This window comes from Nicotiana attenuata, unplaced genomic scaffold (genome assembly GCF_001879085.1).
Source record: "Nicotiana attenuata strain UT unplaced genomic scaffold, NIATTr2, whole genome shotgun sequence".
In the NCBI taxonomy this organism is placed as follows: domain Eukaryota; kingdom Viridiplantae; phylum Streptophyta; class Magnoliopsida; order Solanales; family Solanaceae; genus Nicotiana; species Nicotiana attenuata.
Window position 1 is genome coordinate 109313 of NW_017670243.1, and position 25098 is coordinate 134410.

Below are 25098 nucleotides of genomic sequence, written 5' to 3' on the forward strand. Positions count from 1 at the left end.
CTTTACCCCTTCTTCAAGTTCCGGGGGAGCATCTTTCGCATCCACATCTTCTTGAGGGTCTCCGTCATTGAAAGATATATGGTAACACCAAGAAATATCCTCCAGTTTCTTGTCAGCTTTCGTTGGAGATGAAACATATTGCTCGCCTTCTATAATGACGTGATATGAAGAGCCCACGCTCTCTTCATATTCATCACGTTTCTTGGTATAGACCATAGTATATGGATTTACCTTCAGTATCTCATCACACGAAACTTTGTTTGTCGCCTCATTCTAGAAGGAACTAGACTTTGGAAATCCTTAAAGATCTCCTGAATTTTAGGTGAAGCGGGTGTTCTTGTATTTCGATAATTTCTCTATAACTTGTTCCCCTTCTTTAATGGACCCAATCTCTCAAATACGGAAGTCTTCACAGTTGGTTTTCCAAGTCGATCAAAGACTGACGCTCTGTTGGAAGCAACAGATTCATCTTCTACTGTGATATAATTATTGCTTGCCCTTCTTATAGAGATGCGAACTGGTGATGGTTGCTTGTACCCCAGACCTTCATGTGGTTGCCTTGTAGCAGCTTCAGACGGGAGCTTCCCTAATTTTGATGTCTCATTGGGATTATATCCAGCTTTCAAATAGCCTGCAAACATTAGGATCAAATCCTTCATATGTACGCTTCATAGTAAGTGCCACATCCTGCGAATGATTTTGGGCCACAAACCCAGCAAGTAGCGTTGGGGGAAACTTTACTGCCTCAATTCGTTTGATCGGAAGAGTTAACTCCCTTAGTATATTGGTTTGGAGTTTTGTTGATTCTCCATCCCCTTTCTTCTTTTTAGGGACATAGAGGAGCAAAGTCACTTTCTTTCCATCGGACACAGTGTTCTCTCCATGAGATTTATTTAAGTTAGGATAAACCTCCTTAGCAACAACCTTGGTTTTCTCGGCAACTACCTCAGCTCTCTTAGTTGTGGACTTGTCATTCTTGCCATTTATGACATCATCGGCTTTTAGCTCCTTCACAATGTGGTTCTTCAAGTGGCAAAGTGTGACTCAGCCTTGGTGAATGGCTCGTCATTAGAAAGACTTTCCCCTCATAGTATTTCAAACATTGGTGGTAGGTAGATGGAACCACTTTATTCTCATGTATCCAAGGTCTTCCAACCAAGACGTTGTATGAAGTCTTTGCATCGATCACATGCAGCCATGCACTTAATTGCATATCTTCTATGGTGATTCCTAATTTGATCGCACCTATGGCTCTTTTCCTTGGTTGAATCCTTGAATCATCACACGACTTTCCGAGAGTTCGTTCATGGGAATACCAAGTTCTTTCACAGTGCGAATTGGCAAGATATTCACTGAGGATCCTCCATCAACCAAAATTCAATTTACTCTTTCGTCGCGCATATAGCCAACCATGTATAATGGGCGATTATGCAGAGCGTCACCTAGTAGAAGATCGTCATTTGTGAACGTAACTTTTTCTTCACAAGCATTAACTTCTTGAGGAATGGTCTCGATGAGCTTTTCTGAAGATGGTGCCAATGGTAGGTCATCACTCTTTTCTTCCCCTTTATCAGCATTGCAACATGAGGCCTCAATACCATCACGGGAAATATTCATGCGGAACCAACATGGCAAGAAATCCTCCAAGGTCACTGGATGTCGTGGCTTTTGAGGGTGGTGCACCTCCACTTTTGCTTTCTTCAAACGCCTAACTGGATTCTGTTTCCTTGGTCTTTTTACCATCATTTTCCTTGTTGGTTGTTTCTTTGCTTCTTTTTGTGGGCTTCTTTTGTGGCGCCTTCGACGAGTCACCAACGTCCAACCTTCATCATCAGGTTGATCAACTTCAACCTTGTTGTTCTCCATTAATTCTTCATCTTTACTTTCTTTGAAACAATATAATTCATCTGGACTGAATGAGCCAAAGGTGATAGAGACTTGGTTTGCGCTTGCTTTCTCATCTTCAAACACAATCTTCTTTTCACGAGCCAAGTCCATAACTTTGTCCTTGAAGATAAAGCACTTCTCCAGAGGGTGGCTCACAAGTCGATGGTATTTGCAGTAATTTGGGTAATTTGTTTTCCCAGCTTCATTTGGTCGCATCATCTCCGGAAGCTCAATGAGATTTAACTCAAGGAGTTCTTCAAAAATAGCCGGCACATCAGAATCTAGAAATGAGTACTCCTTCTCTTGCATTTCTTTTAGAGTCAACTTTCCACTTGGTTTATCTTGAAAAGAAGTGGATTTCATACTCTGCTTCTTGCTCACCTTCATCGTGAACTTCACAGGTGATGTGTTGACATTCATGGCTTCTTTGTTTTCAGACTTGGGTACGAACTTGCTCCATTTTCTGGCTTCTTGCTTGTCGTTCCCTTTGCGAGGCTCATAGATGGCAACCTTTCATTTCCAGCGGAGGCCATGCTCAATTCCATGTCATGGGCACGAGTTGCAAGTTCTTCAAATGTGCCAGGCTTGATACCTTGAAAGATGTAGCGCAGTCCCCAATGCATGCCTTGGATACACATCTCTATGCCAGAAGCTTTACTCCTCATGACTTGTCTGAAGCTTCCAAAGGTAACATCGAGGATGCTTTCCACATCAGCATAGAACTTGGAGTTAGCAACCTTGGTGGATGTTGATCTAAAGTTGATTTTCTTTGAAGCCATTTCGGCGTTCTTGGACTTTGGTGATTGAAAAGTTGAGATGAGAGGTAGAGATTGTCCCACTAGGCGTGCCATAATTTGTAGACAATAAATTGCGTCGAGAAAATAAAATCGAAACCGAAAAAATATTGCAACAATCTTAGTATTTGATTTCAGATAATATGAGTGTACAATCTTTATGGATCCTCTGGTTCTTCTTTCCGATAGTAAATAAATTCAACGGCCCTTGAGCTTGATCTTGAATCTATATTTGTTGCCACGTACGATGATCTTGGATTCAACTAGCACGAACTTTGATTTGAACTCGTATTCCTTAAATCTTGATTTGTTCTTCGTTCTTGAGCTTGAACTTGATTTTCTTCGTTCTTGAGCTTGAACTTGATTTTCTTCATTCTTGAGCTTGAACTTGATTTCTTGAACTTGAATTTGATTGATTGAAGCTTGAAACTTGTGGAGGAATTTACAGCATTTGATCCACGAGCTCTTTCTTGCTTCTTGTTATAACTTCTGGTATGTTTTCTGGGTTATGAAGACCCCTATTTATAGTTGTGGGAGGAAAGAGTTATGATAAGAACAAACTCTTTCCGACCAATCAAATTGAAGTGTGACAAGGCCGCGTTTGATTGGCCAGAACATATCACTTGCACACGTGGCGCGATTTTATTGGCCTTTTAACGTGACTTGGCATGCCTTGTCATTTTGACATGTGTCATGATCCTATTGGCTCCTTTGTTTGACTTGGCGTGCCACGTCATTTGACACGTGGCACCAAATTGGGTCTCTAGGAAGATGACATTTTGGGCTTAATGAAGTGAGCTCATTATTTGTAGCCTAACTAAATGGGCTAGCCCATTCAATATTTATTGGAATTAAATAATTAATTAAATTATATTAGCCCATAATTCATTTGGACTAGTAAATTTAAAATATAATCCATTTTTTTTATTGAATTTGAATTCAATAAATTTTATATGCCTACAACATTATTCAAATATTTGACAAAACTAATATATCAATTCTAACTAAAAAATGAACAATATGCAATGTGCAATAACAAGTCAATACTACCAAAACAAGTAAATTGGAATCGTAAATATAACACAATTTCAAAATTATAAAAAAATTAACATATCATGTACAATTCCAACATAATAAAAATAAGTTCCAATACAACTTAAGATTAGGAAACATAATAAGTTTATAGCCTCATTCAATAACAAAATTCTACTTTTAATGACGTCACCCATTATATGCCCAAGTTTGTTAATGACTCATTATTTCTAATATTAGGAGTTGTAGTTTCAAAAACTAGAATAATAACGCAATTACGCTAAATGAAGAAAATAAAACAAATAAAAAATAAAATATATGAGCAATTACATGTATTCACAAGAAGTAAAGGTAGGAAATAAAAGATAAATAATGTACAAAGAAAAATATATCTTAAAATTAAAAAGTAAAAATTAAATAAAAAAAATAAAAAGTTATAAAGAAAATAAAATAAAATCAAAAAGTAACCTTGTAATTAGAAAATGTAATTATCACCAATTCTCACCTCCAACTGAGAATTAGAGAGTGTAATTACAACTTTCCAATTACACACAATTTCATGCTTATCAAGTAATTACTTAACCCAACAAACATGTCAAACAATGTAATTACACCCAATTACACCTAATTTCAATTCCCAGGTGGCTTTCCAAACAAGCTATTAATTGTGCGATAAAATCAAAACTGGCCTTGTTTGCCAAGTGTTACTAGTATTCTTCAGTAGTTAACACCAGAATTTAAAGGAAATTAGGTGAAAGCTAGAAAGTACTAAAGTCCTAAGATGTAGTCTGTAGGCATTCTTTAGAACAATATTTATTAGAGATTTGAGAGTGTTGGAAGAGGAAAATTTAAAGAAATTAGTTTCCTTTGGGACATTTACGTGGTGTACGTAGGCGACAAATGTTCATTTAGAAAAAATAATTTTAAAATACAAAATAAATATGTATTGGTATACTTTCGGGATATACAATTCACATTTTATATATCATTATCAAAATTGTTGTACACCAGTAAGGTATACAAAATACATAATTATTACAACAAATTTTAAGGGAACTTTTTTGTAAATAGATACCGGCTGATAAATATTTCGGCCACGTGGATAATCATGAAAAATCCCTTATGTTTTTTCTTTTGCAATAAAACTAGTCCAAGCAGCAAATTTAGGTAACTGATGATTTAAGGACACTTTTCTAGTCCCACGATGTCTATTTCTCACAAAAAAGAAAAAAGAATGTTGATCTTTCTTATGCATCTGCTTTTAATGGATTTTATTTAATATCATAATAATACAGTGTTAAAATCATAAGAAAAGTGAATAATAGATCAGAACTGATTGTTAAATAGAAAGAAAAAAAGGAAATTATGCAATCAAAGAATTCACTCTTTTCATCCCAGCTAGGGCAGCTCTAATGTGTTTGAGTAATAAGACTTGTGCCTTAGGCCCTCAAATGTAAGGGGCCTCATTTTTCTTAAAAGTAATAGGTTTATATGTATTTAAAAAAATAATATTTAGTACTTCTAATACAAAAGTAGAGTTTTTAATATAAAAGTAAAGAAAGCTCTTTAGATACGTAAATAAAGTAATAATTTGACTTTCTTATACATGGCTAGATGAATAGTTTTCCCAATGTTATAATTTTTCACTTCTTGCTCCTTCATTAGACAACGTGTAAAATATTTACTCTCTCTTTCTTAATTTGTCCAAGTCAATCTTTCTTTTCACGATCTTTTCATATTTCAGAAACCCCTACATATTTTTCGTTTTTCTCTTTAATATTCTTACTCACCTTCTTTCTCCAAGAAATTTAAGCTTCCAATAGTTCTATACTTTTATTGCTCTATAAAATCTTATCTAAAAGTACAATATCTCAAGAAAGATTGAATGAGTTGGCTATATTATCAATTGAAAATGAATTATTAGGAATGATCAATTATAAAAGGTATTATTAACTCTTTATATCTCAAAATGCTAGAAAAATAGATTTTAAATAAAAACATACCGTATAACTTTCTTTTAAAAATTTAAGCCTCATATTAAACTTTGGCTTTAGGTCCCACGTATACTTGAGCCGCCCCGATCGCAGCAAAAATTATTATTATCTACTTTTTGTCCTCATCCACAACTTTGAAATATATTTGCTTATCCAAAATTATACTCCACTTGTGCTTCTAATAATTCTTTATATTTCATGTTTTTTCTTGTACAATTCTTTTACTCTCCCATGTAATAGACGCTCCGTCATATTCTTCTTTAGTGGTCATCAAAGAAATAAGTTGGGGTTTTAATTTCGGCGCGCTATTGACGAAATACTACAACGAAAGCCAGCCATCACAAATCTCTTGGCTGAGAAATACAGAAGAAATTCCTCTATTTACATAGGAGGGGAAAGACAGTGTGTGTTTGACTGTGTGTGTGTGAGAGAGAGAGGAGATCCCCACGCTCTCCCTCGGTCTCTCCGTCGCATTTTCCATTTCTCCATTTTGTCTCTTCCAATTCATTGAACTTAGTTTGAGACTCTCTCTCCGTCTTCCATTTCTTAGAAAAGCTGTACAAGTTAATTGGAAGAGAGAATTTGGGCGGCGGTGTTTCTTCGGCGATCTCTTCTCTAAGAGAAATGTCGGCCATTTCGAATTTCACGGCCTGCCGGCGTTTCGAAAATGGAGCTGCATTAACAAAAGACTCACCTGGGCTTGGTTTGATTCATAAGAAAGTGAATATCTCTAGACCATTCCAGAAGGTAATTTTTTAGAAAATAGGAGCAATTTGTTCTTGTTTTTAGTTTCTTAATAATTAAAATGTTACCTGGTGATTGGCACTTAAAAATGATTCTATTTTAAAATAATGAGCAGCTTTGCATTTTCTGAGGAATGTTGTGCTTCACTTTGCTCATCTCAGGTGTCTCTTGTTCGTTCGAAAAGAATGTTTAAAGGTTCAAATATAAGAATGACATTGGTTGATGAGAGACTTTCCAGCGGGAAGGTTGTTGTGCCATCTGAAGTATTGGTACTGGATCTGCACTCTATCTTTTATTATTATTGTATACTTATTTTGGATAGCTTGAGTTGACTGTATAGTTATAGTAAAATTTTTGAGACCTTCCATCAAATTTGTGACCTTTTACACTGCACATTATTTTGCCCCTCCAGAAGGATTGTACACAATCATTTTTTAGCATAGGATATCTTCCTTTTCTTTGCTTCCAAGCAAATTGTTAAGGAATGATATTCTCTTTTACTTTTCATTTATACTCTTGTTTCTTTAAGTTTTTGTTTCTCAGAGGAAAAAGACAAGTTATGTATTTATTTTAACACTTTTACATGAAAGTTACTCATGAGAAAGTTCAATGGAACTTTGAAAGCTGGAGGAAGGTAAATCGTCTAAATAAAAATAAAAATTGAGGAAGGTGTATCTGTTTTCTTTCACAAACTACGTAGTATCAAAGTAATTCTTTTTCCCTATAAAATGTGATTATTGAAGAGTGTGGCTACCAAAGTTGTTTGACGTGCAACTGAAACTACTAGTGATGAGATGACTTTTATATGCAGGCATATGAGCTCGTCCAAGGGGCAAAAGTAAGTTTTATTTTGAGTTGAAAAGTAACTGTTTTATGTTTGCTGTATTTTTCTTTGTCTTAATCTGTGTTTGCATTTGTATTTGTTTGTGAAGTATGCATGTGGAATGTAGCAGTGCATATATTTCCCTTAAGGCATGACAATTGACCTCCTGCCCAATATTGAATCATCCTCCTCTCCTGGAGCGAGGATATAACTTTATAAAGACATCCCTTTTTGCTGGATATCATCATAATTGCTAAAAATTATGACTTCAGAAAAATATTTTCATAGTCTTAAGAAACTAAGATTCATTATTCAGAAAACTTGCTCAACTGTATAACTCAATTATATTTTCATAAATTTGTAGAGTTCAACTTTTCTTCAGTTTACCTCACTCATTCTCTCATCAATATGCTAAATAAACTAGTGACTGGTATTTTCTCATGCATATTAAGGGTTTTTCTGTTGATTTACACTTGAGATGCCATTGACAATGAAAACTTGGATGTATAGGTAAGATGGAGTTATATCATGGAGGGATCTTTGCCTGAACCACCAACTGCTGTTCTCTTGCATGGTATTCTAGGCAGCAGGAAAAACTGGGGTAATCATTTATTTAAATTTTTGTGAATTACGGCACATCAAATGCTCATTTCTTGTGTATTCACTGAATTACTCATGATACTTTCAAAGTCCCTATCCTTTCTTGTCCTTGTTTCTGATGACATATATGAAAATTGCACGCGCATCTTTCAGTCAAGCCTTTTTATGTAACTAGCAGGTTGCATTTTGCTTGAAATGTGAATGAAATGCCAGAATGTCTTAATGAGATTGATTTAATTTCCAAATTAGCAATGAGGAACGGAAACAAATTCATGTGCCATCTAATTCCTTGATTTTCCAAATGCACCGAGTAATTCTTCCATCCCAGTCCCTATCTCTTGATAAAAATAAAGACAAATTTTATGTTGGCGTTAGCTATATAAATACTATAAATACCTAAAAATTTTGGCGTTAGCTATATAAATACTATAAATACCTATCATAAACCTTTTCTATCCGGAATGGTACATGCTATGCTATGCGAAGCTCATATAGGCGAAGCCGTTTCAAAATTCAATTTTAAAATACGGTACTTCGTGCACATCAACTCTAGCAATCTGTTTATATTATCGAGTCAGCCTTTCCATATTTACGAGATCATGTAAGATGGTCACATCTCACATGTCTAACGCTTTTCTTTTAATAAGCTCGCAATGACTGAACGGAGCTGCAAATGGACTGGGCTGTTGGCACACTTCTATTTTTCTTTTTGTTGAAAAGTGATTGGAGTGGTCGTACGCTGCTTGAGCTCTACTTGATTTGATGTCAAAACTTGTGTCTCATTTTGAGTTTGAGCTGGCTTGAGTAGCTAATTGATCAAAGCTCGAGTTTCCTGATTCTTGTCTAGTCGCGCTTGCAAGTACAAGCTGGATATGATCATATATTTATGCTGTATCATTTTTAGTTTTATATTCAATCCTTTGTTAGAGTATTTCATAACCCTCAAGATCTTCACTTTCCTCCTTTCTTGTTAGGTCCAACCCATTGATATAGGGGTTATACAGCTTCATCTGGTGCTTAGCGTGGGCCTTCGCCTTTCCCGTCACTCGGCAGACTGGTCTCCTTTTTAATTGTCTTCTTTAGGAAAAAACTTGTTGTGTAGCTTCCTTTGGAGAATTATCAGCCCCAGATACTGGCCCTTTTCTTCTCTCCTGCATCCCCGCCTTCATTTCTCTATATGAGCTTCTGCCCAGGGCAGCCTCTCTGTCTAAGTTTTGCCTCACAGTATATCAACTCGAAGCATTTTTGGATAGTCAAGAAAACAACTATTAAGTCTTTGATCAAGTATATATTTAATGGGGATATGAGTAAGATAAAATTATTTAGGATAATTGACCTTTAAGTAGATTAATTATTTATGTACATCTTTTTTGGCTGTTAAGCTATTAGGTTGGCCACCTTTTTCTCTTCAATTTCCAAAAGTGGATAGTGAATTTTTTCCTGATTGGTCTGATGTTTTTCAAGCCTAGAGCTGATCTTGAGCTTGTGGAATTCCTCTCAAAGTAGCTCGAGCCCTCGGATTCAGGCTTGCGCAATATTGAACCGACATTGAGCTCCTTTTTGAAGTTACCAAGTCGAGTTGGCACTGTCCAGATTTTGGGCTCATTTGCACCCCGAGCGTGAACCTAGTTTAATGAACATCATGCTCCCTGTGAACTCTCCTTTCACCTTCAAGGACAATGGTTTACTCAAATTTTGTATTTTTTTCTTTTTGTTTTGATCTTATTGTGTTGCAAGATTTTGCAATAGACTTCAGAATTTTGAAAAAGATCCTGTAGTTTGAGGGAACTCATATTGCAATAAAATGCAAAATTGTTTGCCTATGGAAAAGAATGATTTAAAAAGTGTTTCTATTGCTGGAATGCAATACAAATTCCACATCTTGAGGCATAGAGATTGTTCTTATTTCCATAGAGAATACTAGTTAAATTGTTGACATATTACTTCTTTAGACAGTTTCCCAACTCCTCCAATCTGCTTAAACAGTCCTGCTTCAAGCTTCTTATAGTCTCATCTTAGACCATTTCGATGACAATCTGAAATTTTCAGGAAGCTTTGCAAGGAGATTGGCCCAAGAATTTCCGAAATGGCAGGTAGTAGAGATAAACATTTATTCTTTTCTCTTTATGTAGTATTTTAAAGAACTCTGCATCATGTTTAAATGTGTTCTGTTGCATGTTGTTTACTTGATCTGTGAAGAATGAAGAGAAATGAAGATTTGATTTGACATTAGTACCCTTGAGAGATAGCTTTATACACACACACACACACACACATAAAGCTAGGGATTGGACACATTGAAAAGTTTCAGGAATAGGTTTTCACATAACCGTGGTCCATGGATTAGATAAAATCAACAGCTGAGCATTTATGGTAAAGATTGCACAAATACCATCCTCTTCTCTGCTTTTCTGTTCTTTCCTTTTTGAGCTGCCTACATTATGTTAATACTTAATACTATGTTACGTCCTCAAATTTTTCTCATTGGTTGCTGTGAAGAAAATATAAGGGCAAATTCAATTCCAAACTTCAGAAAAGTCATTAATCAACAGCCTCTGAGAACTCTTTTGGGGCCCATCAGTATAATTATATTGGGACTTGGGTAAAATTTGTTATAGGGGATGTAAGTGTCTTGCCCTGAAAACAGTGTTTTTTGTCATTGATTCATTTGAACAAAAAATTAATGTTAAAACAAAAACAGTAATATATGAAGCTCTACAAATAACAAAAACATATGAAGCTCCCAACGCATTGCACTATTTCACGTGAGCTTCTGTGACTTATCCTAAATATTTTCAGTAACTTCTGAAAACTACTATTAACTGCGGTCAGATCATCCACCTATCTTTTCTCCTTTTTGTGGGGATGCTATCCTGAAATTCATTTGCTTTTGACTCCTTTCACCGTTGTGATCCTCAAGCTCACATTCTTCTCTAACTGATCATTTGATATCTTATGGTTGATTCATTTTGATACGATATATATTTTGGTGATTTTGTTGGGGACATCTCACAGTAGATTTACTTTTCTGCAGTTTCTCCTAGTGGACTTGCGGTGCCATGGTGATTCAGCATCTCTTAAGAAGAGGGGCCCACATACTGTTGCATCAGCTGCTCTTGATGTCTTAAAGCTGGTATAGTTTCTTGACCATGACCTGCTGCTTACTGCACATACTATTCTCCAACGTTTCAATGACATTCCGTATCAATAGAACTGTTTAAGGCATGCCTTGTCACCTGTTACAGCTCAGTCTCAACTGCCAAAGTATTGTCCTCTTTGGCCCGACCCCTCTAGGCCACCTCAAGGCTTTTGGGCCTCACAGTTTTGTGCCCTTGGGTTTTAATCCAAAAGGCGCCTCACAGTTGAATCTTGAACTCGCTCTTATATGACTACTAACCCCACCCCCCCCACCCCCCACCCCACCCCCAAACCCCCAATGTGATATGGGATTTTCCTAAGGCAAGTTTCACACTGAACCCCCTTTCCAGTTCAACCGCCAGTGATCCGCGGTTGTTACAACATCAGTGAATCATTGGCCAAACATTCTCCATGAAATCTATACACACTCAATAGTCATCAAAATTCATGGGAATTCTAGTTATAGTATCACTGAATTATTGGCCATACATTCTCCCTGGGAAGTTGCTTACGTGCTGGTAAATTTGTAATTCATGAACACATTAAATGGGTAATAGAGTATATGCCATGTCATTTCAATGGTGTGTCATAAGTCACTTATGATTCTTTTTTTTTCTCCTGGTTTTGGGTTGGGTCAAATGGTTACCTTTTTGCCTCTTTGCTTTTTGACTGAGATGGTAGCATGATTATGGTAATACATTGCTTGGTCTCAATTTTTCTTTCTTCTTTGTCTAGCTTGGACAGCTCAGACTGACTCCCCGAGTTGTAGTTGGTCACAGCTTTGGAGGAAAAGGTAACTCTTAGCTGATTATAGTAGAAAGCTACTTGGAGAAATCAATTGATAATTTGTTGTTCAGGCATTCATCTTTCTTCTTAAACCTTGCAGTTGCATTGAGTATGGTTGAGCAGGTTGCAAAACCCCTTGCACGTCCAGTTAGGGTAAGTATTCTGTAACAAAATTCTACAAGCATACTTGCACTAATATCAAACAGAGTTTGGATTTTGTTTGGGACCTGTGAGTGGTTAAAAGCAATATTAAAAACTCAGTTAAGCCAATATATACCATATGCTTCACAGTTCTCTCATCTATGATTGATGATTTTGGTAATTGGTTTTCAGGGATGATAATTTTCTGTGATGTACTTTCTTTGTTCTTGAGATCTATTTTGCTATCCTTTCTTCTGCTTTTTCCTTTCCAACTCCTAATTCTTTGAAGTAATTCAAACTAATTGTGTCATAGGTCTGGGTTCTAGATGCTACTCCAGGAGAGGTTCGAGCTGGTGCAGATGGAGATGATCATCCAGCTGAATTGATATCATTTCTGAGTAAATTACCAGAAGAGGTGCGTGCTTTTGGTGATTTCAGTTTGTATAAATATGTCTCCATGTATATTTGCCTAACATGAATCATAACAAATTTTATGGTCTCTTGTTGTTAATTCTCCATGATATCTGTAGTGTGTCATATAGATATGACTTCCTTTTTAAGACTTTTGAGTAGAAATTTGCAGTGGGAGGTGCGGTGGGCCTTATCATTCTCTGATGTGTATAGTTAGGAAATAGCAGAATAGGAGCACATCCCGGGGTGGGGGTGGGGGTGAAAATTTCTTGTTCAATGCATCTCTTTTTTGGGTGTACTTCTGGAGTTCACGGGAAACAACTTGTGTAGAAATTTGATCAAATTGTGGATGGCTGCTCGTTCATATCAAATTGTGTAGATATTTGGTTATAAATGTTTTACCAGTCCAAAAACAGTTCGTTTGAAATGCTTTAGGTTTGTTGGAAAGAAAAAAAACGAAATGCGTAAGGTTTAAGGTATGATTGTGGTATTTGATGGGATTTTTATGACAAAGACGAATTAGGTTTTGGTGGGAAAAGCTTGTCCATTATTTTGGAAGTAGAAGATGAATATGTATCAGAACAAGGGAAAGAGAGCCTTTCTCCTTTAGGTTTTAGCTTGCTTCTCGGCTAATTCTTTTATTATTGCATGGTGAAATTGTTGCAGTTTTGGCTTTATTTAAAATAGCATACACTGTCATATTTGAACCCTTTTTAGCCTAGGCTATATAAATTCACTATTATTTTTTTCTCCCTCCCTCCCTCTCTCTCTCTCTCTCTCTCTCTCTCTCTCTCTCTCGGTTTTATCATGTACCTGATACATTCACATAATTTGTATTGACATCAGTTCTTCTTATGAATATTATTTTTCAAGGAAGGTCTCTTCAAAACGAGATATCGTGGAGGCTCTTATACTAGAAGGTTTTTCCAGGGATGTAGCACAGGTATCCCATTGGCCTCAATTTTTTTTTTGGCTTCACATCTTTTCTTCCTAGGAATTATGAAAGGTTTACACTTTAACTTCAACTTTGCAAACTTCAAAAGATGGATAAGCGTGGGCACTTTTCTGCATCTAGTGAGATACTGAGCTTGATATTTATTAACTGAGATATGAGATATCAGCAATCTGTTAGAAACGTTGCAAATGCACTTCTTTAAGTCATAATGTTTTCCACCCTTCTCAGTGCCCCTGAGAGTGAGACAGTAATCTGTCTTGACTATTCTGATAGAAAAAGTGAGTTGATGATTCAGAAGGTGGAGTACCAGAGGATAAGTTGTCCTTAAAGAAAGGATAAGAATTATACGACAAGAATGGCACCCCAGTCTCTCTAACCGCATTTCCTTTCTAAAGAGAGCCTATTTGAAGAACATCATGACTCTTCTTTTTCCATGTGATTTATTGAAATGATATTCTTGAACATTGTTTTGGTCGGTTAGGCACAATGTTTCAGGCTCCCCGCCGTCCAAAATTTTAACTGTCTTTCTCAAAGGCGGATCTAGAATTTAGAGTCCATGGGTTCAGAATTCTACTGTGTCGTTCTTCTAATGCAGTGAGTTTGATTCTTTATATATACGCGTATTCTCTATGTCTTTTCACATACATATGAGGTTCGAGCTAGGCACTGTGGGTTCGGGCAGACTCACTGTGTCTACACTAGATACGCCTCTGTCTTCACTTCTCAAAGAGGATGAGCTCGTTGCACAAGCATTTAACGCTGTATTTAGTTGGTTTTTCAATAGGAGAAGGGAATTCAGTGAAGGGCAATGCTTTCTTGCTTTGAGGAAAGTAGAAGGGGGTTAATTTCCCTCCATATCTACTTGTTGCCATCGATTTGTTTTTTGAAAACCGAGAAATCTCCGAGGTCCAGCTAGTGCACGACTCGAACTTGGTGGAAAATGTACTCACCCCTCTACCCGATCTCCACTTAAATGCGCTGCATCTCCACTTAAATGCCAGACTCTCTTCCGTAACAGCGTTCGGACTCGTGATGAAAGTAGCATGTAATTGTTTGTACAATAGATGATTTATTAAAAAAATATAATGCAGTAAGTCTGACAAAAGATTCATCTTGCTGATCATTGTTCATTACCATCATTCTAACTGTTAATTTGCTTGCACGTATCCATTTCAAAACTGTTAATTTGCTTGCACGTTAGACGCGAATGGGCAAGTTCCACTTTTTTTCAACTGCCGCTTTTGTAATATTTGCAGTGGGTGGTAACTAACCTTCGTCAAACCAACCCTGCTGGTTCATCCCCTTCACATTTGTCATGGGTATTTGATCTCAAGGGTATTGCTGAGATGTATCAATCATACGAAGATACAAATTTGTGGTAGGTTGCTTATGTCAGTTTTAAGTATGCAGATTTTATTATGATCATTCTTTTGGCTTCTAACTTCTTGTTCATTCCTTGACCAGACTATCTTTTTAAAGTAATTAGTCATTAAAATTTTTTACCTGTTGCCCAGTAGATTCTGGAGTAGTCTGGACTAAGGGTGGCAAGTGGGCCCGTCCGGGACCGCGGGCCAAACGGGCTAAGTGGGCCCGGACCGGTAGGACCACTAGAGGTGTGCCTGGGCCGGTCTCGTGGGCCGGTTCTTGTACCAATAGTGGTTCAACAAGTCACCAACATGCACGACCTTTCTATCCTGTTGCTATCAATCAAATTTAAAAATTTAAGAAAAATAACATGGAAATGTCAGATAAATTGCAGAATGTCTTTTGACAAGATGTAGTTTCAACATTAATATAAGAATAGCAAGATGATCAGAAAAATTTCAGTTCTACGGGTGATGCACTGGAGGACTGGTTACCTTTTGACCCTAAAAAGCAAAATTATTGACATGCTAAGAATAAATATGAACGGTTACCTTTTTCTGTTCATATGATAATGAATGTATAACTTCGCAATGAGTACATTACAGTTAGTTAAATCATAGAAAAATGTATCAATGGTTTGTTTCACATCTTTCATTTCATTTTTGGTTCTGTCACCAAGCTTAACAGCTCATTCTCTATAAAAGAGGAGATAGTAATTCCTTCTCAAAGAAGAAGAAAAATGGTAACTGTGATAATCTTCACGCAGGAAAATTGTGGAAGATGTTCCTCGGGGTGTGCATGTTAATTTTTTGAAAGCAGAAAGAAGTCTGCATAGGTGGGCCCTTGAGGATATCAGAAGAATCCATGTTGCTGAGGAACAAGCTGTAGAGGAGGGAGGTGGAGTTGAAATGCATGTCCTTGAAGATGCAGGTCATTGGGTAGGTTGCTTCTGTCCTACACATTATGCTGTATGTTGCGTAAGTTCTCAAGTTTCAAAGTGCTTTCCATTTTTAAGTGTGCGTCAGATTTGAAAACTGGTAATTTATCATACTCCCTCCCTTTCAATTTATGTGGTGTAGTTTGACCTGATGCGGAGTTTAAGAAAGAAAGAAAGACTTCTGAAACTTGTGGTATTAGCCATGCCACGAGATTTTTGTGGCTATAAAAGCATGCCATTAAGGGTAAAATAGAAAATTAATATTTAAGTTATTTCCAAATGTAGAAAGGTGCCTCTTTTTGGAATGGACTCTCAAGGAAGTAATGTCACATAAAATGGAACGATGGGAGTATCTAGATTGACTCGAGTTTTTAACTGGCACGGTGACCCTTTGTTCTTCCTGTGCTGGACTATCTACACTCTGCTCCCAAACTGATGACATAGAGAACAGGCTGACCTGATTGAATCAGAAAGAATAACTTTCCAGTGTGATTACGTAAAGCAGAACTCTTAAGAACGCAATAACTATTCTGACACGCACTAATTTCTGAACGATGAACTTAAGATACATTTCTTTTGCTGTTAACAGCTATTGACTTTAAAAAAGCAGATGGTGAAACAAGGGTAATAGTTGAGCTTTCATATTTCTACCATTACTCTTGTTCCTCGACAATGATGAACAATTTTGAATCTTAGTGTACGGCCTTCTGACTTGCCGTGCTGAAAGAAATTGCGCAATTATGCATCTCGCGATCCTAATCCTAATGACAAGGGTATTTCTTTTTCCAGGTACATGCCGATAACCCAGATGGGCTGTTCAAGATCCTTTCCTTTTCCTTCCAAGGATTTTAGGCTCAAGGACTTCGGGCATTGGTGATATGGTCGGGGAAATCGGTTGCGAACTTGTAGACCTATAGATTGCAGAAAGGTCCATTTTTTGTAGCATAGTGTATATCATCTCATTCATTGTGCTTGCTCAATTTAGAACGTGAGATATAGCGAGGCAATTTCACCTTTGAATCTGATTATGCGATACATTATTGTGCAAAGAATCTCGTTGCCAGTCAGCTTGTACTGTAATTTCCCCCAAAAATGTAAGAGAAATTATCTTTCTTCAAGGAAAATGATTGTACCAAGTTACATCATATATCATTCTGGAAAAGTGAGCCCTCACTAAATACTTATTGCTTACATTGAATATATTGGCTGAATGAAATAAATATCTGTGTGTACATGAATTTTAGTGTCCACGAAAATCCACACCTGGCTATCACCGCAATATTCAATCACTCAGTGTAGAATTGTTATGAATCAGAGAATCATAACATATATTTCGTGCATTAAAATAATCCTCTTTTAGACCAAGAGTCAGAAGCTTGTCCGTTAGGTACAAGCCTCTTTATTCAGTCACACAGTCTGTTATCTAACAGTCACTTTTGAAGATGAACATTAGCATGAGATGAAGTTGTATAATCTGGTGCATCTGCAGAGATTTTTGTTTATAATGGGAAGCCTCAACCTGCTGTAACAGCAATTGATGCCAATGTGGAAGAGGCAATGAAAAAGAATAACTTAGTCCCTGCCTAACAATTCACAGGCTACCATACATAACATCCCAAAGGAACTTTACGAAAACTTTTTATCGAAAACGTCTCCACAACCAAGTCCAACCAAGTCCAAACATTCTTAAACAAGCCAAGTACATTCGTTTATTGAGCCGAGTATTGGTTGTATCTTGTGAACTCTTACAATGATATCCACAAAATCTTGACTAACAAAACACCCTCAAACACAATCACTGTAAAAGTAAAGGAATAACTCGTTCTGCTTTCTTCATTCGATCTGCTGCTGAACCGGAACAGGCCCCACTCGTCTCCGGGGAGAAGAGGTTGGCTCGAGAAGAGGCTGTCGCCGAGGAGAGGATGACTCAGTGAGAGGCTGTCTGCGAGGAGAGGTTGACTCGGGAAGAGGCTGTCTGCGAGGAGAGGTTGACTCAAGAAGAGGCCTTCCAGTGCCAATGAAGGAAGTTCTCCGCGCACCTTGGTCTGCAAGAACCATCCGAAATGTCCACTGGAGAACATTGGGTGTGAATACTCTATAGAGAAGGAAAATGTCGTGCCAACTCGGATATTTCACATATGGATCTCCTCTGCATGCCCCTGATACAATCAACTTTGCGAAGTCCTCCACTGAACTTCCCGATGCATGAACCTTACATGAGAATGCATATATCAACTTTAATTGCGTGGAGATAAAATATTACCAAAAGTTCCCAAGCATATCAGAAAACAAAGGTGATAAAATCCGTGATAAATGATAAACAGATGCAGGTTATATGATCTTGCCCGACTCTTAACAGCATTAACCCTGTGAAGAGCTAACTTCTCAGTTCAATAATGCTCCTATCAGTTTAATCTAATTTCCTTGAAACTACGGCTAGTTATACAAATTCCGAATGTTCAACTTTCACACACAGACGGTATAATACTTAAACCCACTCCACCCTGGGCGCTTGGAAGACAGGTCCTTGGAGAAAGCTGCTATATGTTTTTGTTCCTTAAAACAATGTTCGCGTGCTTGTTAGACGGAGAATTTAGTAACTACTACTAAGAAATCTCGGGCAAAGAATGCCATTTCTTGGAAAAGAGAGACTTACTTCTCTTTCTTCCTTCCACTGCATCTCAGCACCTTCCTCTAGCATGAATCTCCCCCCTGTCATTTCAGTCCCAATCCATCCGTGTGTTGCTATTGTGACCCCTACGTCACCGTTCACCTCGAATCTCAACGTCTCATAAAAATTTACAAGTGCTGCTTTCGCTGCCTATTTTACAGAAAGAAGATGTGATGCAAGTATTATAATCTCTTGGGGAAGATGGGAATAGGAGGAGGATGAAGAAATCTCGAGTAATTCAGTTCCCAAACTAAACAAATTCAGTTTTGAGGAATAAATAGCAATGGTTAGAATTACTAACAGAATAAAGACTCATCCTTGGCAAGGGTAACCAACTCTCTACTGAAGCATTCACTATGACTCGGCCCTTGTTTTGCCGCAGGTAAGGTAGAGCTACATAGGTAGGATATACATTTCCCCAAAAGTTGATATCCTGAAAAATGAACAATATTCAGACTTCTATAAATTTGGAAACATATTCGAAGATAAATGAAAAAGGTATCCCTGCGTGCAGCAACAAACTTGGGAAAAATCACTATACCAATAACTGCATCAAAACTAAAAGAGAAAATTGTGGATGATCTCTCGTAAAAGCTTCACATACCATCAAAATGGGGAAGACATTTGTATCTGTGGCTTCTTCCAGGTAGAAAGTATGACCCAAACTTGCTGTATTTACAAGATGATCCACTGAAAAGAGGGAAACAAAAGGAGATTGTTGTCAGAATAAAATTCAGACGACCGTTTGGTTACTAGGTGATATTCTCGACGATTGAAACATGCCAAGCTATACAAAGTACTATCGATCCCAGTTTTAGTCTTATTTTCTTTCCAGAAATCAATTCACCAATTTGCATAATGCAAATAGAAACAAATCAGTTTGTCTCTAGAACATAACTTGGAGATTTGAAACTACATAACGAAAGATTATCTGGTTGATACAGTTGGGTCTCTTTTGCATGAAATGAGTAGTAAGTACTTACCACGCCCGTATAAGTTTACGGTCTCAGTGATGAATCTCCTACAATCAGCTTCCTTAACAACATCTGCAGCTGTTATGAGGACACTTTTTGCACCTAGTCCTCTCGCATTCTCACTGATTCCCCAGAGTCTGTTTTCTCGTCGCGCAACCAGAACTAGATGGGCTTTCCTCTTTGCATATTCATAGGCAATTTGCTAATATTACATAAAAAAACAAAGATCAGTAACTTTTTCAATATTGTTCATGCACAAGAAATTAGAAGAAGAAGAAAAAGAGAAGACTAGCATGCTTGCAGCTTTAATACCGGACGGCAAATTAAGTCTTTATGCCGTCACATAAATAATTAATCCTCCCCCCTAAATGTATATGCTGATGCATCTTCTAGGTGAAGAACCAAAATTTCCAAATTACAACCTATATAATTGAAATTTGTGAAAATGATATTTGCTAAGTCAAAAGATAATCACATAAAGCCGTTTAAAGAAATTCTATAAGCTAGAATTGGAGGTACATTCAAAGAAAGTTTATGAGATAGAATGGAGATTTTCGTAGTTACAAAAAGCTGACAAGGTGATTGGCATCACATAATACATTTTAACACGTATTGTCATTCGAGGCGGAACCAAGATTTTTCGTTTATGGGTTCTAAAACACAATTTTTCTGTTTATTAGGTTCTAAATAGATTATTTATACATATTATATGTATTTTTAACACAAATACAAAAATTTAAACCAAAGCTACTGGGTTCTGCCGAACCCGTAGCTATAGTGGTGGCTCCGCCCCTACTTGTCATAATTACAAGCTAAGCTAAAGGTGATTTAAGTAATTTTATACAAAATAAATTGAAGGAGGTCAGCTGTGCTAAGCTGAAGTTAATCAGCTAATGTGATTTTAAGAGGTAATTAAGTAAGTATCATTTAGGTGATGTGGTTAAAAGTAAGTTCATAAACTAGAAAGGTAGTTTGTCTTCATGTTATGACAAAGTAAATGTAAATTACTCACAATTGACCCCTATTTCTGGTACACAATGCAAGTATCCAAGTACCTTAACAAAGTCCATTTGACAGGCAAAGAGTGTCTTCCTCCCTCTTTTTCTTGTTTTTCAGTTTTGGGATTCAGTTCCAATCGTTGACTTAAAAGACTTAAATCTCAAAAATAACTTAAGAAGTGTACTAGGGGAGCCTTGGAGCATAAGTAAAATTCTCGGTGTAACCTATAGGTCACAAGCTCGAGCCATGGAATCAGTATCAGCGGGAATCAGTATCAGCCGCAGCCGCTGATACTGTATCAGAATAGGCTATCTAAGTCACATCCCATCCCCTGGGGTGGGCCCTTCTCGGACCCAGCCTAAGTCACATCCCATCCCTTGGGGTGGGCCCTTCTCGGACCCTGCCTGTGTGAATGCGAATGCTTCATGCACGGCTGCATTTTTTGTCAACTTAAGAATTGTACTATCTATTGCTAAGAAGGAAATGAAACTGACACAGAAATTAACAATTCCAACTCACAAAAAGCATCAAGAGTCCTTTAATTGAGTTTTTACCTCTCCAATACCAGAAGAAGCACCAGTGATGATGACAACCTTGTCCTCCATATCTTCACCAAAGAAAGAGTTGTAGAGCCATTCACACGTGTTTATGAATGTCAAAGCTGGCCATGCAAACGCCAGCATCACCAAACTTGCTGGTGGTACCACAACGTTCAGCACTGAATTCACCAAATCCATTCTTTTTTTTTTTTGATCAGGTCAAGAAGAAGATGAAAGAGAAAATGAGAAGAGGGTATGGTTTTCTTCTTGGTTTTTGGTGTTTTGGATAGTTTAACATTTAGTGCAGGGAAGATAAACATTAATTGAGTAGTACATGCATGGAGTAAGAGGTGTTTGAACACGTGGTACGAGGTGCTATAAGGAATTGGTGACGAATGGAGGGAGTTGTTTTTGGAATTTATTGCATGATATCAGACCAGCGATTATCTCAACTTGAATGTTGTCCGAGTATATGTTGTCATTTGAAATAGGCTAAAAAGTTGTTGGTTATTTAACTTTGTGCGAATTCATATTTTGTCACGTAAATTAAAATGGATGGAGCAAGCTTTATGTTATTTAATTAAATTCACAAAAATATTATAAATTAAACGATCAATGGTTAGCTTAATTCCTACTTTTTTTTATATAAACGTGCCTCAAAAGAAAAATGAAAAGAGATTTGTTTTTATGGTCTAAGTCCATGACACGTATTATCTGTTTTGGATCTAGACTCGCACGACTTTATCTTTTGAGCTACACCACATCGAGCTCCGAAAGTGTACATATACCATGTGAACTTGTGTCATGCCTCATAAAATTTTACTATCTCATTTCGATGTGGGATTCGCCTAAGGTGATATGTGCATCCCTTATTCAGAAGCTTGCCAGCCTAGAAGTCTGCCAATCCTGTTTGACCTTCCCTCATTGGTCCGCTCTCCGCTATGAGTGTCACATCTACCCCCTTTAGGACTCAGCGAGATTTTCCCTACCATCGTACTAAGGGAGAGTCAAGCTCTTATACCATATTTGTGACGATCCAAGTCTATGGCACATATTGTCGGATTTGGGTTTAGGTCCACATGAATTTGTCTTTCCGGCTACGTCACACCGAGCCCCAAAAGCACGTGTACCATGTGAACTTGTGTTGTGCCTTATAAAGCTCTTAACTTTCCTCTCCCATTCCGACATGGGGATTCACCTAAGGTGACATGTGCATCCCTTCTTCAGAAGCTTGCCAGCCTAGAAGCCTGCCAGTCCTCCTTGACCCGCCCTTATTGGCTCGTCCTCTACCATAACCATCACACATATTTATCACGACCCAAATCCATGGCACATATTATCCGCTTTGGGCCTAGGCTCATACAGATTTGTCTTTCGGGCTATGCCACATCGAGCCCTAAAAGTGCGGGTACCATATGAACTTGTGTTGTGTCTTATAAAAATCTTCACTTTCCTCTCCCGTTCCGATGTGGGATTCGCGTAAGGTAACATGTGCACCCCTTCTTCAGAAGCTTGTCAGCCTAAGTTTCTTCAGAAGCCTGTCAATTCTGCTTGTCCCGCCCTCATGGGCCCACAATCCGTTATGGGCGTCACATCCACCCCTTTGGGACTCAGCGTCCTTGCTGAGGTTTGCCCCAACCATCATACTAAGAGAGAGTTAGGCTCTGATACCATATTTGTCACGATCCAAGTCCATGACACGTATTGTCTGCTTTAGGTCTAGGTCCATATGGATTTGTCTTTCGGGCTATGCCACTTCGAGCCCTAAAAGCATGCGTACCATGTGAAGTTGAGTTGTTCCTTATGAAGCTCTTCACTTTCCTCCCCTATTTCGAAATGAGATCCGGCTAAAGTGATATGTGAACCCCTTCTTCACAAGCTTGCCAACCTAGAAGCCTACCAATCCTACTTGACCCGTTCTCATCGGCTCGTTCTCTGTCATGGGCATCACATATATTTGTCAAAGCTCAAATCCATTGCACCTATTGTTCGCTTTAGGCTTAGGCCTGCATGGATTTATCTTTTGACCTATGCCACATCGAGCCCCAGAAATGCACGTACCATATGACTTGTATTGTGCCTTATAACATTTTTTACCTGCCTCTCTCATTCAATGTGGGATTCATCTAAGGTTACATATGGACCCCTTCTTCAGAAATTTACCAACCTAATATATTGGTCTAAATTTGGCGACTTGGTAATAGTAGACAAACGGTACCAAGGACGGGGTCGACTGTGGTGTAATAGCGGGATGCTATCCTCGAGAGGGCTGTTGTCGAGGGCGAGCAGCTGAAGTGAAGAAGTAACAGTAGGATAGGTTCAGATATGGACATAAGGAATATTCCTTTGGATATTCCCTGTTTGTACTTTTTAGGGTTTTTTTGGAGATATCCCTTATAAATAGGAAGAGATAGAGAACAAAAAGGGACCTTCTTGACTTTCTGAGGAAAACATATTGTAAAAGGTTGACTAGAGAAAATATACAAAAGTTGTCTTGTTCATCGATTATCTTGTCCAAGCACATGTTATTTATTCTTTGTTCACAAGATCCAAAGATTTCATAACCATCTTCACTTCTCTTCTTTCCACGTTGCTGTCAGGGGAAAGAACCATCCAAGTCATACAATAATTGGGTGGTGGATTCTTTCTTATTACCTTCATTGCCATTATCTATATTTATTGCATGTTTGTGTTATCGCGTTTATGAGCATTCATTGAATACAAACGTGCGGATTAACGTTGTCCATATTATCAACTTCACATAATATTTGGTCTAGATTTTATTATTTTTAACTAAGATCCATCCTTCATCTTATCATTAATTGGTTTAACTAAAAGGCTCAACACTTTTTGGTCAAACAATTTGGCGCCGTCTGCGGGGAGTTTTTTAGTTAAAATTTTAGTTTTTTCTAGATCATAAAATAGAACAGCCATCTTTTCCTCGTTTGCACAAACTACAATGGCAGGAAAAGGAGACGAAAGACAGAAAGCAATAATGGGTGTCACTACCAATATCTTAAACACCATCAACGAGGATGACGGAGGAGACAATGAGAATGTAACACCAAATGCTACACCCAGGCGGAGTGACTCACCTCCTCCTCATGCAAGCGTAACCGCTTCGCGCGAAATGGGAGCTTCCACATCCACAGCTGAGGAAGCACCGCCAGCAGTGAAAAAATTATTGGAGGAGTGGTTGACAAGTACCCTAAATGACATACTTGATAAACCCGTTCAAAGGGTGAATAGAAATGCCGCACCAGCAGATATCACAACGACTACCAATGAACAACCCTCTCTCCCAACAGGTAACACTCACACCGCTATTGATGCAGGTAATGACGCACTCACGACCATCCTAAAGAAAATGGAGGAAATGGAAAACGAGAACAAAGAGCTCTGTGACCATATGAGGTAACATCAAGAAAGGGTCGATAAAATACCAGGAGCCCCAAAACTGCTAACGAAACGGGATGTCGGCCGGTTCATCGAACAATCAGCGAGGAGGCAGCCCCGCATACCATACCCAAAACCTTCAAAATACCGTCATATCTGAAGATATATGACGGCACGACAGATCCCGAAGATTACATCATTCACTACATCACAGCAGTAAAGGGAAATGACCTATCAAAGGAGCAAGTACCGTCAGTGCTGCTAAAAAAGTTTGGTGAAACCTTAACCGGAGGAGCCTTAACTTGGTACTCACAATTATCAGCACGGTCTATAACAACGTTCGAGGAAATGGCTGACAAGTTCGTCACCGCCCACGCCGGAGCTAAGAAAGCGGAAGCCAGAGTAAATGATATATTCGCCGTTAGGCAATCGCCTTGTGAGGGACTCAGGGACTTTTTAGCCCGGTTTAACAGGGTAAGAATGAGCTTACCAAATGTATCAGAAGGAATGGCGGTAGCAGCTTTCCAGAACGGGTTGAGCAGGAACGGATCAAGAGCGACAAGAAAACTATTAAGCAGACTCATGAAATACCCCCCACCACTTGGGAAGAAATTCACAACCCCTACTGCGCCGAGGTGAGAGCGGATGCAGACGACCTCAACGGTCCGATACAACGGTTAACTTCAATTCAAACAGAGCCAAGGAAAGACCGTCGTAGTGACGGTCGAAGAGATCAGTTAGGACCCCGCTTCAACCGAGACAGGCACCAACCTTATGTTAGAACGGTCGTCCTACCATCTCCTCGCCATGTGGAAGGACCGTCCATGCCGCATACAGGGACTCAGCGGAACAAAAAAGGTATGCCTCCGCTCTTATCTGCTCACAATTTGTGTTTCCCCTTCAGAGATAGTG

General features: G+C 38.2%; 2 protein-coding genes across 3 annotated transcripts; one reads left to right on the forward strand and one right to left on the reverse strand.

Moving 5' to 3' along the window:
* The first annotated feature begins 5931 nt into the window (after positions 1–5931).
* Positions 5932–16769, forward strand: LOC109236546 (protein ABHD11). 2 transcript variants are annotated; one of them, XM_019402740.1, is made up of 13 exons: positions 5935–6454; positions 6613–6720; positions 7263–7289; positions 7785–7875; positions 9924–9967; positions 10909–11007; positions 11748–11805; positions 11899–11951; positions 12253–12354; positions 13228–13293; positions 14562–14683; positions 15437–15608; positions 16397–16769. In XM_019402740.1, the coding sequence occupies exons 1-13, from the start codon at positions 6332–6334 to the stop codon at positions 16457–16459; spliced, it is 1128 nt and encodes a 375-aa protein (XP_019258285.1). In that variant the 5' UTR covers positions 5935–6331; the 3' UTR covers positions 16460–16769. The 2 variants fall into 2 exon arrangements, with proteins under 2 accessions (XP_019258286.1, XP_019258285.1); XM_019402741.1 differs by lacking the exons at positions 15437–15608; positions 16397–16769 and having other exon boundaries at positions 5932–6454; positions 13224–13293; positions 14562–14671.
* Positions 16770–17211: 442 nt separating this feature from the next.
* On the reverse strand, positions 17212–21103 carry LOC109236547 (11-beta-hydroxysteroid dehydrogenase-like 5). The gene is made up of 6 exons (XM_019402742.1): positions 20806–21103; positions 19262–19454; positions 18883–18968; positions 18580–18711; positions 18264–18428; positions 17212–17818 (listed from the first exon to the last, which is right to left on the reverse strand). Exons 1-6 carry the CDS (start codon positions 20986–20988, stop codon positions 17441–17443), a joined length of 1137 nt encoding a protein of 378 aa, XP_019258287.1. The 5' UTR covers positions 20989–21103; the 3' UTR covers positions 17212–17440.
* Positions 21104–25098: the final 3995 nt, after the last annotated feature.